At 51.3% G+C, this 16297-nt stretch overlaps 2 protein-coding genes across 3 annotated transcripts; one reads left to right on the top strand and one right to left on the bottom strand.

The window, feature by feature from the left end:
- The first annotated feature begins 3672 nt into the window (after positions 1–3672).
- On the top strand, positions 3673–7940 carry Ackr5 (atypical chemokine receptor 5). Of its 2 annotated transcripts, none has more exons than NM_053302.3 (3): positions 3673–3811; positions 4321–5534; positions 5984–6529. In NM_053302.3, exon 2 carries the CDS (start codon positions 4337–4339, stop codon positions 5531–5533), a length of 1197 nt encoding a protein of 398 aa, NP_445754.2. In that variant the 5' UTR covers positions 3673–3811; positions 4321–4336; the 3' UTR covers position 5534; positions 5984–6529. The 2 variants fall into 2 exon arrangements, with proteins under 2 accessions (NP_445754.2, XP_087412134.1); XM_087556008.1 differs by having other exon boundaries at positions 3678–3811; positions 4318–5534; positions 5984–7940.
- A 36-nt stretch (positions 7941–7976) lies between these two features.
- On the bottom strand, positions 7977–15528 carry Zbtb39 (zinc finger and BTB domain containing 39). The gene is made up of 2 exons (NM_001130537.2): positions 15443–15528; positions 7977–13776 (listed from the first exon to the last, which is right to left on the bottom strand). The coding sequence occupies exon 2, from the start codon at positions 13730–13732 to the stop codon at positions 11597–11599; it is 2136 nt and encodes a 711-aa protein (NP_001124009.1). The 5' UTR covers positions 13733–13776; positions 15443–15528; the 3' UTR covers positions 7977–11596.
- Positions 15529–16297: the final 769 nt, after the last annotated feature.

The raw sequence follows: 16297 nt of genomic DNA, 5'->3' as shown, positions 1-16297 counted from the left end.
GATGTTGCACAAGGGACTGTCATACTGAAATGATCAAGTCTGAGCCCCAAGCTGGTCTGAGAGCTCAGCACAAAGAACAAGGATACGGGAGGCAGGTAGCATTTTTGTGGGGAGCCTGAGGACAAAATAGCCTCTGAGGTCACCCTTAGCTTCTCAATGAGGGAACTTGCGGAAGCTCACGCTGGGTAGTGTAACCGTTTGTTGCCAAACTCTCCAGCCTTGACCTTTCCACTATACAACTGGCTCTGCCACACAGGCCAGGCAAGTCAGGGAGATCCTGGAACAGCCTGTCTCAGCCATTCTGCAGGGCCAAGGCCAACTCTGAGAAGCTGCCAACCTTTATCTATGCTTCTCAATATCTCTCCTCTCCTGCCTTCCTTCCTCTGCAGTGTTGATTATAGTGTCTTGTCTATACTTTAAAAAAAAAAAAAAAGTGCAGTTAGGCAGGGAGGGAGAAAGTAAATTTCCAGGAATTGTTTCAAGGTAGCTGCTCCTGCTGCTGAAGACAAACCACATGTCTGAGGCTGGCAAGAAGCCTAGATGCACGCACGCACACACGTACACACGCACACACACACACACACGCACACACATACACACACAGGCACACACAGGCACACACGCACACACACACGCGCGCGCACACACACACACACGCGCGCGCACACACACACACGCGCGCGCACACACACGCACGCACGCACGCACACATGTACACACACACACAGGCACGCACACACGTACACACACACACAGGCACACATATATACACACACGCACACGCACACACATGGGAGAGAAAATAAGTCTAACCTGAAAGCTTCAGAATTCCTCGCTAAAAGAGCAGCTGTCCCTCCCGAGAGTCTGTCTCCCTCTTGCTGCAAATGCAAAGATTAAGAAAGGAAGGAAGGAAGAAAGGGCCAGCTCCCAGAGAGGCAAGGCTGCTGAGGGGGGTGATGTCTTCACCCGTGAGGGGAAACTCAGAACACCACTAAAATACCACAGAATAGCCAAGGTGTGTGGTGTGTGGTCCATAGGAAAAGGCCAGAGAAAGGGCCTTCCTTGGAAGGAGGCATGGTCCAGCTGTGTGTGAAAATTCTCACAAAGTCCTCACTGGTCAGGGGATCCTATACAAGAGAAATGAAGGTCGTGTGTGTACAAGAGCAAAGAGATACAGAACTGTTTGAAAAGTTAAACCACAGTTGACCCTCTCATAGCTCATGACAGAGTTCTTTTTACAAATAAATAGAATGACTTGGGAAAGCAGAAAAATCAGGGCTGGCCACAGTGGCACACAGTGATAATCCCAGCACTAGGGAAGCAGAGAATCACAAGTTCAAGACCCACCTGTGCTACATACTGCTTTCCAGACTAGCCTAAGCTACAAGAAGACACTACCTCAGACAAGGAAAAGAGCAGCAGGGGAAGACCAGGTGGCCTGTGTGTAAGAAGCCACGAGGGCCTGAGTTTACCTGTAACCAAACGCTGGGGGAAAGCAGAGACAGGAGGATTCAGGGGCTTGCTGATCATCTGAGAAGGGAGTTTCAAGTCCAATGAACTACACTGTCAAAAATAAATAGAAATAGGGTGAGGTTGGCACGACGGCTCATGAGTTAGGAGAGCTCATTGCTATTCCGGGGACCTCAGATGGGTTGGAAGCTTCCATGTGGAGTGGCTCACAACCACATATGCCTCCAGCTCCAGGGGATCTGCCACCCTCTTCTGGCCATCAAGGACACTCACAAACATGTGGCACATACATGCACAGACACACAAACACCTACAGTTAAAAATAAAGCCATTTAAAATATGTAAGGGACTGGAGAGATAGCTCAGAGGTTAAGAGCACTGACTGTTCTTCCAGAGGTCCTGAGTTCAAATCCCAGCAACCACATGGTGGCTCACAACCATCTGTAATGGGATCTGGTGCACTCTTCTGGTGTGTCTGAAGACAGCTACAGTGTACGTATATATGATAAATAAATAAATCTTTAAAAATGTAAGAAAATAAAATGAAGAACAATAGGGAAGGACAGTTGACACTGATCTCTGGCCTCTGCAGACACACCTGCATGTACGGGGTGGGAGAGGAGGGAGAGAGAGAGAGAGAGAGAGAGAGAGAGAGAGAGAGAGAGAGAGAGAGAGAGAGAAATGGAGGAGAGAAGAAAACAAAGATGTCTATTCTTTGTTTTCTGTTTTCCCAAGTCATTCTATTTATTTGTAAATAGACAAATAAACAAAGATGTCTATTCTTCTTTTGCTGAAACATCATGACCGAAAGCAACTTAGGGAGGAAAGGGTTTTTTGGTTTAAGCTTCTACATCTTAGTCCATCACTGAAGGAAGTCAGGACGGGAACTCAAGCACAGCTGTTACCTGGAGGCAGGAGCTGGGGCAGAGGCCATGGAGGAGTGCTGCTTACTGGCTTGCTCAGCCTGCCTTCTTCTAGAACCCAGGACCACCAGCCCAGGGATGGCCCCACCAACCATGGCTGGGTCCTTCCCCGTCAATCAAGTAAGAAAATGCTCTACAGGCTTGCCACAGATCTTACGGAGGCATGGTCTCATCAAGGTTCCTTCCTTTCAGACGACACAAGCTTGTGTTAGGTTGGCATACAGCTAGTCAGCACAGCATGTGCTGAAATGTCATTGAACTGTACAGTTTAAAATGGTTAATTTGGGGGCTGGAGAGGTGGCTAAGCAGCTAAGAACACTTGCTGCTTTTACAGAGGACCTGAATTTGGTTCCCAATACCCACAGGGAGTGACTCACAACTGCCTGTAACTCTGGCTCCAGGGATCTAACACCCTCTTCTGGACTCTTAGGCACCAGCACACATGTGTCATACACAACACACACACACACACACACACACACACACACACACAAAAAAAAAAATAAGATCTTTAAAATGGCTAATTTTGTTGTGAGGATTTCAGTCCCACAAACATATCCCGTGCAGTCAGCACACCCTTGTCTGTACATCTTACAAAACGCAGACCCAGGTCCAGATGGTCTGCCGTGTGCCACATGCCTGGTGTTTGACACACGGGGGAGTGAGGCTCTACACCATTGGGAGAGATGAAAGCACGCACTTCTGAATTCATATAAGAAATTTGCCCTGGGGGGTAGAGAGACAGCTTGACAGCTAAGAGCACTTGTTGCTCTTGCAGAGGACTGGGACTTGGTTCCCAGCACCCACAACCATCCACAATTCCGGTTGCAGGAGATCCAACCTTCTCTGACTTCCTCAGTGATCAGGCATAAATGTGGTGCTTGTATGTACATGCGGGCAAAATAAACTCACACTCATAAAATAAATCTTATTTTTCTTTTATTAAAGAAGAAAGAAATTTGCCATGAGGTTTTGTTTTAGTTTTCGTTGTTCTTTTGGTTTTGTTTGTTTGTTTGTTTGTTTTTGCCTTGAGGTCTCACAACATCCCTTTTACTAGATACTGAGGTTGCCCCATTTTGCAGAAGTGAGAACTGAGGCTGGGGGGCAGAGAGGGCTAATCCATACAGCTACTGAGTCTGGGTTTCAAAGCTTGCAGCCTGACCACCTCCCCACTCCCATCCCTGACACACTACACACACTCCGATGTCCGTCCCCTTTGACTGGATTGGAAGAATACAGGAAAAACCCCAGCCGTCTCCCACAGCGCCTCAGCCAGTGACAGCTACTTCCCGCAGGCAAGCAGAGCTGCCTGAAGCCAGCAACAGAGCCTGCTCCACAAAGCTGCCTCTGCAGCCTCCTGGTGGCTCACAGCCCCATCCATAGGCTCTCCCGGACAGGTGCTCCCCAGAGAAATCCAGGTGAGTGCTGTCTTCTCCCTCAGAAGATGGCAGGCAGGGACTGGAGACAAATGGCTTTCCCGAGAGATCCAAAGATTTTTCCCAGGGGTGGGGTTGGGGCGTGGGGGAGTGAGTTCAGAGGTTCGAGGGGTGGGTGGGTGTCTGTCTGTGTGTCTGTGTATCCCAAACCTATGACCAAATAACAAGGCAGAGCAGGAGCCCCTCATGAAAATTGAAGTAAATTAGTAAATTCTCAAGAGGGAGTAGGAGTTAAGAGACTACTGGGGCTTCTGGTAAGCTGGGATTACCAATGCTGGGAAGAACCTTGTTGGGTACAAATAACACCGATTTTCCTACAAAATGTCTCCCTTGAGTCAAACTTACACAGTCAGTCTGAGTCCTAAACTTGCTTTTCTCGTCAGCCTCAGTTCCCCTCGGCTCCTGAGGCTTTTAGTTGTGGGAACAGGGGCTGACTTCTCCGGGACCCTCTCTCTCTCGTTTCTTTTCCGACCCTCTCTTCTTTCCAGCAGACACTAGCTGGCCCTCATGTCAGTCATACCCAGCTCCAGGCCGGTCTCCACCTTGGCACCTGACAATGATTTTAGAGAGATCCACAACTGGACAGAGCTGCTCCATCTCTTCAACCAAACCTTTTCTGATTGCCACATGGAACTCAATGAGAACACCAAACAAGTGGTCCTCTTTGTCTTCTACCTGGCCATCTTTGTGGTAGGGTTAGTGGAGAACGTCCTGGTGATATGTGTCAACTGCCGCCGCTCAGGCCGGGTGGGGATGCTGAACTTATACATCCTCAACATGGCCGTCGCGGACCTGGGCATCATCCTGTCTCTGCCTGTTTGGATGCTGGAGGTCATGCTGGAGTACACCTGGCTCTGGGGCAGCTTCTCCTGTCGCTTCATTCATTATTTCTACCTTGCCAACATGTACAGCAGCATCTTCTTCCTCACCTGCCTCAGCATTGACCGCTACGTCACCCTCACCAATACCTCTCCCTCCTGGCAGCGCCACCAGCACCGAATACGGAGGGCCGTGTGCGCAGGCGTCTGGGTCCTCTCCGCCATCATCCCACTGCCTGAGGTGGTACATATCCAGCTGCTGGATGGCTCCGAGCCCATGTGCCTCTTCCTAGCACCTTTTGAAACGTACAGCGCCTGGGCCCTGGCAGTGGCCCTGTCGGCTACCATCCTGGGCTTCCTACTGCCTTTTCCTCTCATCGCAGTGTTTAATATCCTGTCAGCCTGCCGGCTTCGGAGGCAAGGGCAGACAGAGAGCAGGCGCCACTGTCTGTTGATGTGGGCTTACATAGCTGTCTTTGTCATCTGCTGGCTGCCCTACCACGTGACTATGCTGCTGCTCACTCTGCACACAACCCACATCTTCCTTCACTGCAACCTGGTTAACTTCCTCTACTTCTTCTACGAAATCATTGACTGCTTCTCCATGCTACACTGTGTCGCCAACCCCATCCTCTACAACTTTCTCAGCCCGAGCTTCCGGGGCCGACTGCTGAGCCTTGTGGTCCGTTACCTTCCCAAGGAGCAGGCCAGGGCAGCAGGCGGTCGAGCCTCCTCTTCATCTTCCACCCAGCACTCCATCATCATTACCAAAGAGGGCAGCCTGCCCGCTGCAGCGGATCTGCACACCCACGCCATCAGAAACGTGCAGGCCTCCTCTCTGCCTCCGAACACCTCACCTACACTCTGCAATTCCATAGCCAGCTAAGGTAGATTCTAGCTTCTTCCACCAAGAACAAAGTTGAGAGGGGGATGCCAGAGGTCTGTGGGAGGGGGTGGGAAGGACTGGCTTGTTCAGGGTCAATGTTAAGTATATCAAAATGTTGCTGTAGGGAGAGGGAGAAGGTTCGGGACGGACGGAGAATGAGTCTTTCCTTGATAGTTTACTATTTGTTTGGGTACTGATGTCTAAGAGGGCCACACAGGTGGGGGTGGGGCAGAGAAGCGAAATAAATAAATCATAGAGACAGACACCCGCGCTGGGAATCTCAGAACTGTGTACTTCCAGCTGGGTTGAGGAAGGCAGAGAGGCTAAGGGATGCTCCACAGAGGGAACGTACTGCCCTTGTTTCATAAATCACCCTGGCCGGAAAAAATGAGCCCCACCGGAACCTTGCAAAACTTTCCCTTTGTGTTTGTCTGCTCGTTGATATTCCAGCTCACTATGCAAGTTGTGAGGACAAGAGGCCAGAGGCCAAGGACCCAGGAGGCTCCGGCAGGACGTTCCGTAGCTGTGCCTCATCCCTGGCCCTGAGTTCGATAAATCAAGGGGGTGAGGATTACAGCCAGCTGGGTCTTGGGCAGGCACCCGGCAGCTGGCTCAGCAGGATGGCTCCTCCACCCAGTCATCCAGGAAATGTGGCTCCATTTCCCTGTGGCATCCTCCCCTCCCCCAACTCATCCTGCCCCCTCCTCCCCTAAAGCGGAGGCCTCCTCACAAATGACCTCCCTCTCCAAGGGAGATACAGCCACTAGTGATTCCACGCCCATCTTATTTCTCCAGATCTTGGCAATGTCAGGGAACAGCCATTCTTCAGAGGACACCTTGGGAGCTGCTGTAGGTACTCCTCCTCCCATGCAGGGAGAGGGGAGGCCAAAGACTGATTTCCAGAACACTACAGTTGAGTTCTCTCTAGTCGAGCCTTTCCCGAGTCCCCCTACCCAACAATCTGTCTATTAAAACTATGGAAAAAAAAAAAAAAAAGACATCCTCTTGAAAACAAGTGGGTCCCTGGCAAAGGCTCATTTACCAGACTTGGGAAACTAGGGCTGTGAACATGAAGGGCTCGCAAACACACAAAAGCTTTAGACTGTAGCTTCTGTCCGTGGCCTCTGGAAACCACCTGGAGGGCGATGGACTTGCAGACCCGTCCCATACTTTCCTCTGATCTCTGTCTCCCTGGCTCTCCTACCAGCAGTGTACCTGGGATGGTTGTGTGTATATGCAAACATGCAGACCAAAAAGGCCAACAGCAGCTCTTCCTCAATGGCCTTCCAACTTCTACTCTGAGAGAGGGTCTCACTGAACCTAGCTCACCAGCTGGCTGGCCAGCAAGTTCCACAACCTGACCTGTTACCCATGCCCTCAATCACTAGGGTTACAAATGCACATCACCACCATGCCCATCGTGGGTGCTCACACGTGTGTGGCAGACACTTTACTGAGCTGCCTCCCTAACTCCCTGGAAGGCTGAACAACTACTCAACTAGAAACCACCTTTGCTTTTAGAAACCTCACCCTGTGCTTACCAGACAAATCCCTCACATGTTCCATGGTGGGTGCTCCCTGGGTCTATCAAACATGAAGAGGGAAACCAATATTGACTGCTCACTGGTAAAGCTAAGAGGGTCTTGAGTCCTGGACCGCCACTCAGTGGCACAGCTGAAGGCTCGTTGACCCAGAAGTCTTAGTTGCTGCTTGAGGTACATTTAAAAAAAAAAAAAATTAACCAAATGATGCAGAAATGCATTAGAAAGACCTTCTTCGCTTGTCCCCACTTAAAGTGCAAGCTAAGCCTTGATGCCCATTTGTCTAAGGTGAGCCCTGGTATACACCTTATTCATAGGTGACCACAGAAACCTCGTCCCTGAGACCAGGTATTACCAAATGGATCTCCTGAGGGCCTGTGTACCCATGGAAGGGATAGACAGACATACCGACTACAAGCCTGTTCTGCCTTGCAGACATTTACCCACGTCAACAGATGACTGGCCAGGCTTTGGGCCTCAGTCAAGCTCTGAGACCAAATGAACCATAGCCCTGTGTTCTCTGAGGGACACAATGATGACACCAAGCCTCTGCCTCCTGCTTGAGGCATCTTTCCCCTCTCCGTCTGCCTCCCACTCAGAAGCACCACTTCACCAAGAACCCTTGCTCCCTAGCTCTGGGCCGAGACCGCTGCAGGGATCTGCAGTTCTCTACAGGCTGACAGGTCTCCTCAGAGGCTTCTCCCTGAAACACTGAGTCTTCGACCTCATTTCTCACTGAAACAGTCAACAAGCCCATGCTGGGGAATCCCAGCCCCAGGAAACACAATGTGTCACCGAGAGCCCTGGCATTGTTGGGCTGGTGAAGCTCATGAAGTGTGCCAGAACCAGAGGTCTGTGTAAATGTGTGCAGACACGGAAAAGGAACTCTCACTTCACATTCCTTTCTTTCCCCTCCATCTCTCTTTTTTTTATTCTAAATAAAAACCACACTTTGTGCTGAACAATGGAATAGAAAAGAATCAGATGTACGATTTTAGACGTCTACTGTTTTGGGGAGGGAAAGGTTTACAAAATATACAAAACTTTACAGCAGATAGTAAACACTTAAATATTTAGGAGGTCAGTACTTCTTAATTTAATGGAAGGAGTTAGACAGCAACGGCCTCTCTGCCTCACAGGAGACTTGAGCTACTCCAGATGGGGTGGGTGGGGACTGGCAGAGGGGAAATGTCAGGGTCACTGCCACAGGGGGCGTCTTCTTAGACACTGATCATGACGTACCATCACACGGAGATGTATACGTGCACCCACTTTCGGTCTCACTTGATGTGACTGGGACGTGTACACACTCCCAGCCAGGCAAAGACCATTTCATAGGGCCCACTACCATGCCAACGAATTCAGAGTCCATGTATAAAGGGATCTGAATTCACTTTCAAGGTTGAGTAGTCTAGGGTTTGGTGGAGAGAGCACAGCAGGAACCCAGAAAAGGAAGATAATCAGTAGCAAAGTCCTGCCTGGGTGAAAAGTTCTGAGGCTTACAGGTTTGCCCTGTAGACAAGGGGCTGGGGATAGGTCACAATAAAGTCAAAAGTAATTCTCGCCTATGTCTTTCCTGTTCTTAGGGTCACCTGACCCCACCAACACCTCTTTTCTTCCCAACTGGCCGTGAACTGTAGGAACTCCACAGAATCTTAAAATTTAGAACCAAATACCAGGGTTCGTTCAGTAGGGCTTTCTGATGTCCCTGGCATCATGGAGCTGTCAGGGGACACCAGCATGTGTGGACACACCTTCTGGCCACAAGCAGCACATGCTGTTAATGCCAGTGTGCCACATCAACATTGTAATTTCCCCTTAGAAACGAGCCAGGGATGTCCCCAAGTCCGGCTTAATGTCCTTCAAATAGCCAACTAGATACTCCTAATAATTGTTGAACGACAGTTCTGAACACTGTACAGCTGGTTCTGAGTGCAGACCAAAAAATAAAATAAAAGGCAGGGGACGGGGAACAAACAAAGACAGAGCATTCAAAGGTCAGAGAGAATTCTACTGTGATACAGCAGGAAATAGTACTAAGTGGGAATCCAGGGATGAAGGGGGCGTGAAATCAAATGGGTGTTAAGTTAAAAATGCAAAATAAAGTTAACACCTCCCATCAGGGGTCCTGGAGTACCCTTCACTACCAAGTAATGTTTTGAGTAAATCTCATCAAGAGAAGGAAGAACTAGCTGCAGGGAAAGCAAATACAACTTCACACAGAAGGGGAGACTGGTCCGAACATGGGGCTACCCGAAGAGGCATGGTTTGGGCAATGAGCCTCCTGAGCTACTGGTCCCAATGGCTGCCTGTCTAACGGGACCAACTGGACCTCCCTGATCAATTAACCTGAAGGGATCAGAAGATACAGTTTGTGTTTTAGTGTTCCAAGGACAAAACTTCAAAGGATCTGCTTTTTGGTTCATGGCAAAAAGGGAAAACTTCACAGTTTCAAGTTAAGTACACGGACCACCCAGCATCCACAATGCCTTATGCTAAGGAAAAGGGTTTCTCCGATCTCAGCAACCATTCGGTACTCACTCCTCAGCAGCAATCTAGGGAGGGGAAGCTTAGAAATTCCAGCAGATCTGTCATTGTAGTGTGATACACATCCCCAGTGTAAACTGTAAGTCAGAAACTAAAAGCGACAGCAACCTCTTCCCTGTGAAAACACCACGTTCAGATGGGGAGGGAGGGGTGTCCTTAACTGTTTGAGCTGCATCATTCAGCTCAGGAAGGTCTTGGCACCAACTCACCGGCTTTCTCAGTTCAAAGCCCTGGGAAAGTTGGCCGGCCAGCCCAACTGTATACTGCTTTGGTTTGCCTCTGTGTCTTAATATATAGGGATAGGATGCTCCCTATGTCGGAAGGATAAAAAACTGTGCAAACACCTTCTTCCTGTGACTGATCTGAGTTTGCTCTGCTAGAGACTATGCTTGGAGAAACTGTGCTGCTTAAAAGGCCTGGCACACTCTCTCCTAGTTACACCCCTGTTCTCCCCTCTGCAGCCATAACCCTCTGCTGGAATGTGGCTCCTTGCTTGAGAAACTCATTTTCCTAAAGTCATTTATCGAAAAGAGATGCTGGGTAGTACATATACAAAACAAAATAATAATAATAATAAAATAAATATTAATGTCTAGAAAGGCTTTGTGAGTTAATTAAAACCACTTGTTTATGAAACAGCCCAGAGTGCGGCTGAGTCCCACTGGGGGGGGGGGGCAGTGTCGGTGGCTGGGCCCAAAATTCGGGACTTAGAGCTCACCTGAGCAGGGTGAGGTAGTATGAGCTACTTATAAGTATGCAAGATCAAGGGTCCTCTCCAGCCTCTTTTGGGCAAGACCCCTTCATAGACTAAGAATGGAGCCAAACAGTTGCGCAGAAGGCCTAAGCCAGCTACCATCCAAGAGCGCCCCCTGGGGGTGATGCAATGACAGATCAGGATAATTCCAGCAGGTCAAAGGTGAACTGCCAAACTCCCACACTGTTACCACCAAGTAAACAAGTTACCCAACTGGGACAGTCAGAATGCACACCCTGCCATGCAGTCACCGGTGACGCAGGTTCCTTTAATCCAGAAGGGCTCATGCTCCACCATAAACTCACATGGTCTTCTCATCTACACTGTAGGTTAAACCGTCCTGAGTGGGAGACTCGATGTAAATTAAGGCAAGACTGCTGCTGTCTGAGACCTCTCCTCCATGCCCAGGAGACGGAAGTTTACGGAGGTAGCCAGATGGCAGACGACTACACTGAGGCGGCTCTCTGTCCTCCCTGCTCTTGACAGAAGGTTTGACGTCCAGGGTTTTCGCTCTACAAAACCGCGCTTCTTTGGAAATGAGGAGAAAGGAAGAGCCCTTCTTCCATCCATGGAGGCTGCCCCGTCTGGTGGCACCATGGGGTACCCCAAAGCTTTCCAACCTAAACAGAAAGCCTGGTCCCCAGTTTGGATCTAGCTGCCAAGAGACTTCCACCGTTCAATCGTCCAATCAGGAGAGCCGAGGTGTGGAGCAAGTAGTGCCCTCCGCTCCTGACACCTTGCCCCTGCTGAGGAGGCGTGGGTACCCGACATGAACTGCCCTGCTGCTAGTCCCTTCTGAATGACCACAATCCCCAAACCTCCTCACAGCTGTGGTCTGGCCAAAGACTGGCAGTCACAGCCACAGTGAAAACCCCATCGAGTGAGGCTGTTGGTCAGACTCTTAGCAGCATAAAACCTATCAGTAAACTAAAACTAGAGAAACCGGCGAAGGGGACCTAGTTTAACCCGGCTGCTTGACTAGATCCTAAAGCCAGCCTCAAAAATCAAGATGCAGCCCTCTGTGGGCGAGAACAGGTAAGGAGGTAAATGTAACAGGGCTGTTGCCTTTCAAAAGCAGTAACAGCTTATGTGCTATTTCTTCTCTCAACACAACACAAACAAGGCAAACTGTAGCGTCAGCTGGGGAAGGACTGACAGCCTTTAGAAAATCACTATCCCGGCGGCCACCTGGGAGCTCCCTCGGGCTCTGCGGGTTCCCAGTCAGCTGTCCGGGTTCTTTTCAGCCTCTTTGGAATGTATAATGTACATGAAGGTCTGCTCGATGGTGAAGTCAGGTGGGAGGCTGCCTTTGTGCACACCGACATGTTTACTCATAAGGTTAAGGGTGGAACTGTAGTGGCCACAGACGGTGCAGCGGTACATGAGTGCCCCTGAGTGCGTCTTGAGGTGGCACTTGATGGTCGAGCGACCTCGGAAGAATTTGTGGCAAACCTTGCACTGGTAAGGTTTCTCGCCTGTGTGGATCCGTCGGTGGTAGTTGAACTCGCTTGTGTGGGCGAACCTTTTGCCACAGACCTTGCAGCTGTACTTACTATTCCCTGGTTGGCCCTGCAGAGCCAGCTCCTCACTCAGAAAGTCCTCAGCGGGCAGCTTCCGCTTCTGGAGGGCTAGGTGTGGTAGCCCCACAGCGGGACGTGGGTCAAGGCCACTGCTACACTTGTGCTGGCTGACGTGGTAGCGGTAGGCTGCCTCAGACCTGAAGCTCTGGCTGCATAAGTGGCAGCGGAACAGGACGTCCTCCAGGCTCTGGTGCACAGCCATGTGCTTCTCTAGAAGGTGCCAGTCTACAAAACTACTGGCACAGACAGAACAGGAGAAGACGGAAATGCCCAGATGGGAGAGCGTGTGCCACATGAGGCTGCATAGGTTGAGGTGGCGCTGATCGCAGACACTGCAGGCCTGGCCCTTCAAACTCACGTGCTCCAGGATGTGGCCACGGACCACATGGAAATCTTTGGCCAACGCTTTCCCACAGGCAGCACATTTCAACTCTGGGGAGGCTGCCCCTGGGAAGAGACCCAGCTTCCCAGACAGGGGTTCGTTAGGGTGGACAATGACATTGTTCTCAAATATTCCATCCCGCCGGTGCAGGGTCAGCTGCCACTGGGTGAAGAACTTTGTCTCACACATGTCGCAGGAAAACAGGAAAATGCCGATGTGAGACAGGACGTGGGTCACCCGGGAGTTTCGGTCCTGGAAGTGGGTCTCACACACCTTGCAGTTGCCTGTGAGCAAGTCTACATGGTCCCGAGCATGCTGCCTTATCAGCTGGATGTTGGGCTCTAGGACTTTCTTGCATACCTGGCAAGGCATGGCCTTATTCTCCCGGTTGTCACCGAAGGCCAGGTCGTCCTCGCTGTCATCGCTCAACTCAATCACCTCCTCGGTGGTCCCAAGGTCTTCAGCTGGGTCCTCAAACTGCAGATCCTCGTCCCCCAAGTCCTCCAGCTGGAGCTCATCCATCTGCCCAAAGCCTGGGTCTCTGGCCTGGTCGTTATTGCTCAAACAGGGATTGGTCTGGGGTGTAATGTCTAGAGCATTATCCGAGGTGAAGAAGTTGCTTTTACCGAAGTCTCCATTGCTTTGAACTTTGTATGGCTGGCAAGAACTTGTAGTGCTGGTCTGGATGCCTGTGCTGACCGTGCCTAGGACTGGTGGTGGGGTCACCATACTAGGAACAGAAGTGAAGGGAACAGGGGCGTCATGGTCTTCTGACTTTGGTGGCAGTGGTACTTGTGGCAGAGGCAAGCTATGATTAGTGTCGCCCGCGATAGCCCGCTCTTCCTCTTTATAGCTTCCTCCTGCATCAGTAGGCAGTGCATAGTTTCTATCGGGACCAAAGTGTTCCCCACTCCCCCGGAGCTCTCCCAGGGGGTGGGTGGGATCAACTGAAGGACAACTCAGAGTGACACATGGGCTGTCACTGGTACTGGTTAAGGACTTAGCGATCGTGGTGCTCTCTAGGTCAGGGAAAGTGGAATGGCAGGCTCGGAGGAGGTCCTCCATACCCAGACGCTCAGCGACCTCATAGATGACCCCAACGTTGATCAGGTCTGTGAAGAGCTCTGATGTGTACACAAAGCTCAGGATCTTCTCAAAGTTGGCAGGAGTAATGAAGTCCACCACATAGGTGCGGGCAGCATCTAGCCCGGTGTTTAAGAAGAGGTTCTGGAAGTAACCAGCGGCACAAGCCAGCACGGCTTTGTGGGCAGGGAAGGAGCGGCTCCCCACCACGATGGTGACATCGCACATGGTCTCTGACAGCCGGCACTTGTTGAGTTCCTTCAGCAGGTTGTTGGGGTGGTTGCTGCTTTGCAGTTTGATCCTCATGCCCATCTTAGCAGCTCCTGGGAAGTTGCCTCAGTATCAGCAAGGTCAATCTGTGGGCAAGACAGCGAAACATCCCTAAAAAAAGGGCTCTGTGCAGGAGAAAAATACAACCATTCTCAATGTGTCCTAGCTGAACGAACAGGGAAAACTGGAGCCGAAGATAACGGGTGGGGTGGGGGTGGGGGATCTTCACCCTGCACATACCCAACTGCAGAATCATCATGAGGAACCCAAAAGGGATGAGGGGGAAAAAAGTCAATTAGCTTGATCTTGAAAGTCTAAGGAGCTGGGATTGGAAAGACAGCTCAGCAGCTAAGAGCATCTGCTGTTCATGCAGAGGACCCAGGTTCCATCCCTGGCACCCACATGTCTACAACTCTAGTTCCAGGGGGTCTGACACCTTCTTCCAATTTCTGCAGGCCACAGACACACACGGTACACTTACATGCACGGAGGCAAACATTCATCCACACAAAACAAAAACCAAATAAATTCATTTAATATTAAAAAAAAAAACTGAAGAGGCCAGGTACAATAGTATATACCTGTAATTCTAGCACTTGGAAGCCTGGGGCAGCAACATCAGTTTAGGGTAGCCTGGAGTATAAGTCCACTCTCTTACCTCACAATGCCAAATGCCACAAATATACCATTATCAACGCTCCGTTAGCTGCGGAGGAAGAGGTAACAGTTGCACCTTAGTCACCTACCATAGCTGTCCTTTCAAGTTCATATACAAACCTCTCAACCCTTTTTTTCTTTTGAGCTCTTAGGTAGCCCTCGCTGACTTTGAAATCGCTCTGTTACTAAGGACGATCTTGATCTCATTATGACCCTCCTGCCTCCATCTCCCAAATGCTAGATTACAGACAGGAGCCACCACAGCCAGCTCAGAAACCTCACACCCTTGAATCCTCATCTCCCCCTTCGTGGACTACATGCCTATTCTCTGGCCCTTCTCCCAGACCCATTCTGGGTGCTGATTTCTCGATGTTACTGTATTCTGTGGATAAAGCTAAACTCATAACTACAGAAGAAAGCAAAGCGAACACAACTGTGGTATTTACATCATGTAGGTACCCTGTATCTGTCTTTACCAAGTGTATAGTAATAACTGGATGCCTAAAGCAAGAGGGAGATTCCTTCAAGCGTTTTTAGCATCACTTTTTCCCCTTTGGGGTCTTGCACACCTCGGAGGAACAGTTAGTCACATGCCCGTGCGTAGCACAACTCGCCCCGAGCTACACAGCCCCTTTCTCCATCGCACCAGGTTCTACCAACAATTCCCAACTTTTCCCGGGGCCCAGCACTCGTCTGAGTATTGTTGGGTACCAAGCATGCGTCTCCCAGGCCCTGGCGGTCACTCATTCACCGTGGGAGGCTCCGGGTACCCTGTGGATCTGCAACTTGCAAGGAGTGCGCCCCAACCAACGGTCTGTGGGAGCCGCGGTCTCCCCGCGATCCGCCAGGGCAGGGGCAGCACCAGGCTGGGGCGCAGCACCGCAGTGAGGGCGCACCTCGGTGGCTGCGGACAGCGCGGGTTGCCCCGGTGCGACCCAGGCCCCGCGCCGCGGGAGCCGGCCGAGCGGAGGCCCGGGAGACGCGGCCCGGCCGCGGGGAGGGAGGACAGGGCCGGCCGGGGACACCGGCGGGGCGCGCCCAGCCAGGGCGACAGAAAGGACGAGCGGGAGTCCGGCTGGACCCGACCGCGCTTACCCGGCTCCGCGGGGCCCGAGCACCATCGCCGCCGCCGCCGCCGCCTCACACAAAGGCCCCGGCCCGCCGTGCCCGGCCCGACGAGGAGGCGGCGCCGCCGGCCGCGGCCAGACTCTCCATCCGCCAAGCCGCTCGCCGCGCCGGCCCGGGCCGCCCCGGCCGCCCGGCCCGCAGCGCCCCCCGCCGTCCCGGAGGAGGCAGCGCCCCCCGCCGCACGGCCCGCAGCGCCCCCCGCCGTCCCGGAGGAGGCAGCGCCCCCCGACGGCCGGGCGAAGCCACGAGCCCACACCAGTCCCTCGCTGTGGCACCTGGGGAGTGAAAAGTAGGTTCAAACCTGTCCCCCAACAGCCTCGCAAAAAGTTGTGTGCCTGTTCGGTTAATTTACGACTTGGGCGAGCTTTTTGAGGACAGGGACCTGTGGTTTTGCCGGAGCCCGTTTTGTCTTTTGCTTGTCACCTTGCCTTACACAGCCGATATAGGCGCCTTCTAAAACCTGTGTGCAGGTGCGGGTGTGTGACTGTGTGGATTGGGGACCTGACCAAGCCAGCTCAGTCAGTCAACAAGGGTCTCAAGGGAGGGAAGAAGGGATGGAGGATTGAAAAGGAAAAAGGGAAACAATTAGACAAAACTGTAAGATGACCCCAGCCAGTGCTGAGGCTGAAGAAGCTTTATTTTTTTCTGCTTTTATATCATTCTAGGTACATCCAAAAAACAGGGTCAGTTCTTAGATCAAAGACAAAGTAATCGAACGAAGTAGTAAACAAGGAGATCACACGAGATAGTAATAAAGCAAAGTAGTAAGCCAAAAAAATCAAACAAGGTAATAATTAGGCTAAGTAGTAAACAAATCCCCAC

This window comes from Rattus norvegicus, chromosome 7 (genome assembly GCF_021556685.1).
Source record: "Rattus norvegicus strain SHRSP/BbbUtx chromosome 7, alternate assembly SHRSP_T2T, whole genome shotgun sequence".
Classification (NCBI taxonomy): Eukaryota; Metazoa; Chordata; class Mammalia; order Rodentia; family Muridae; genus Rattus; species Rattus norvegicus.
Note: the sequence above shows the minus strand (reverse complement) of the source record. Positions and strands in the feature narration are given on the sequence as shown.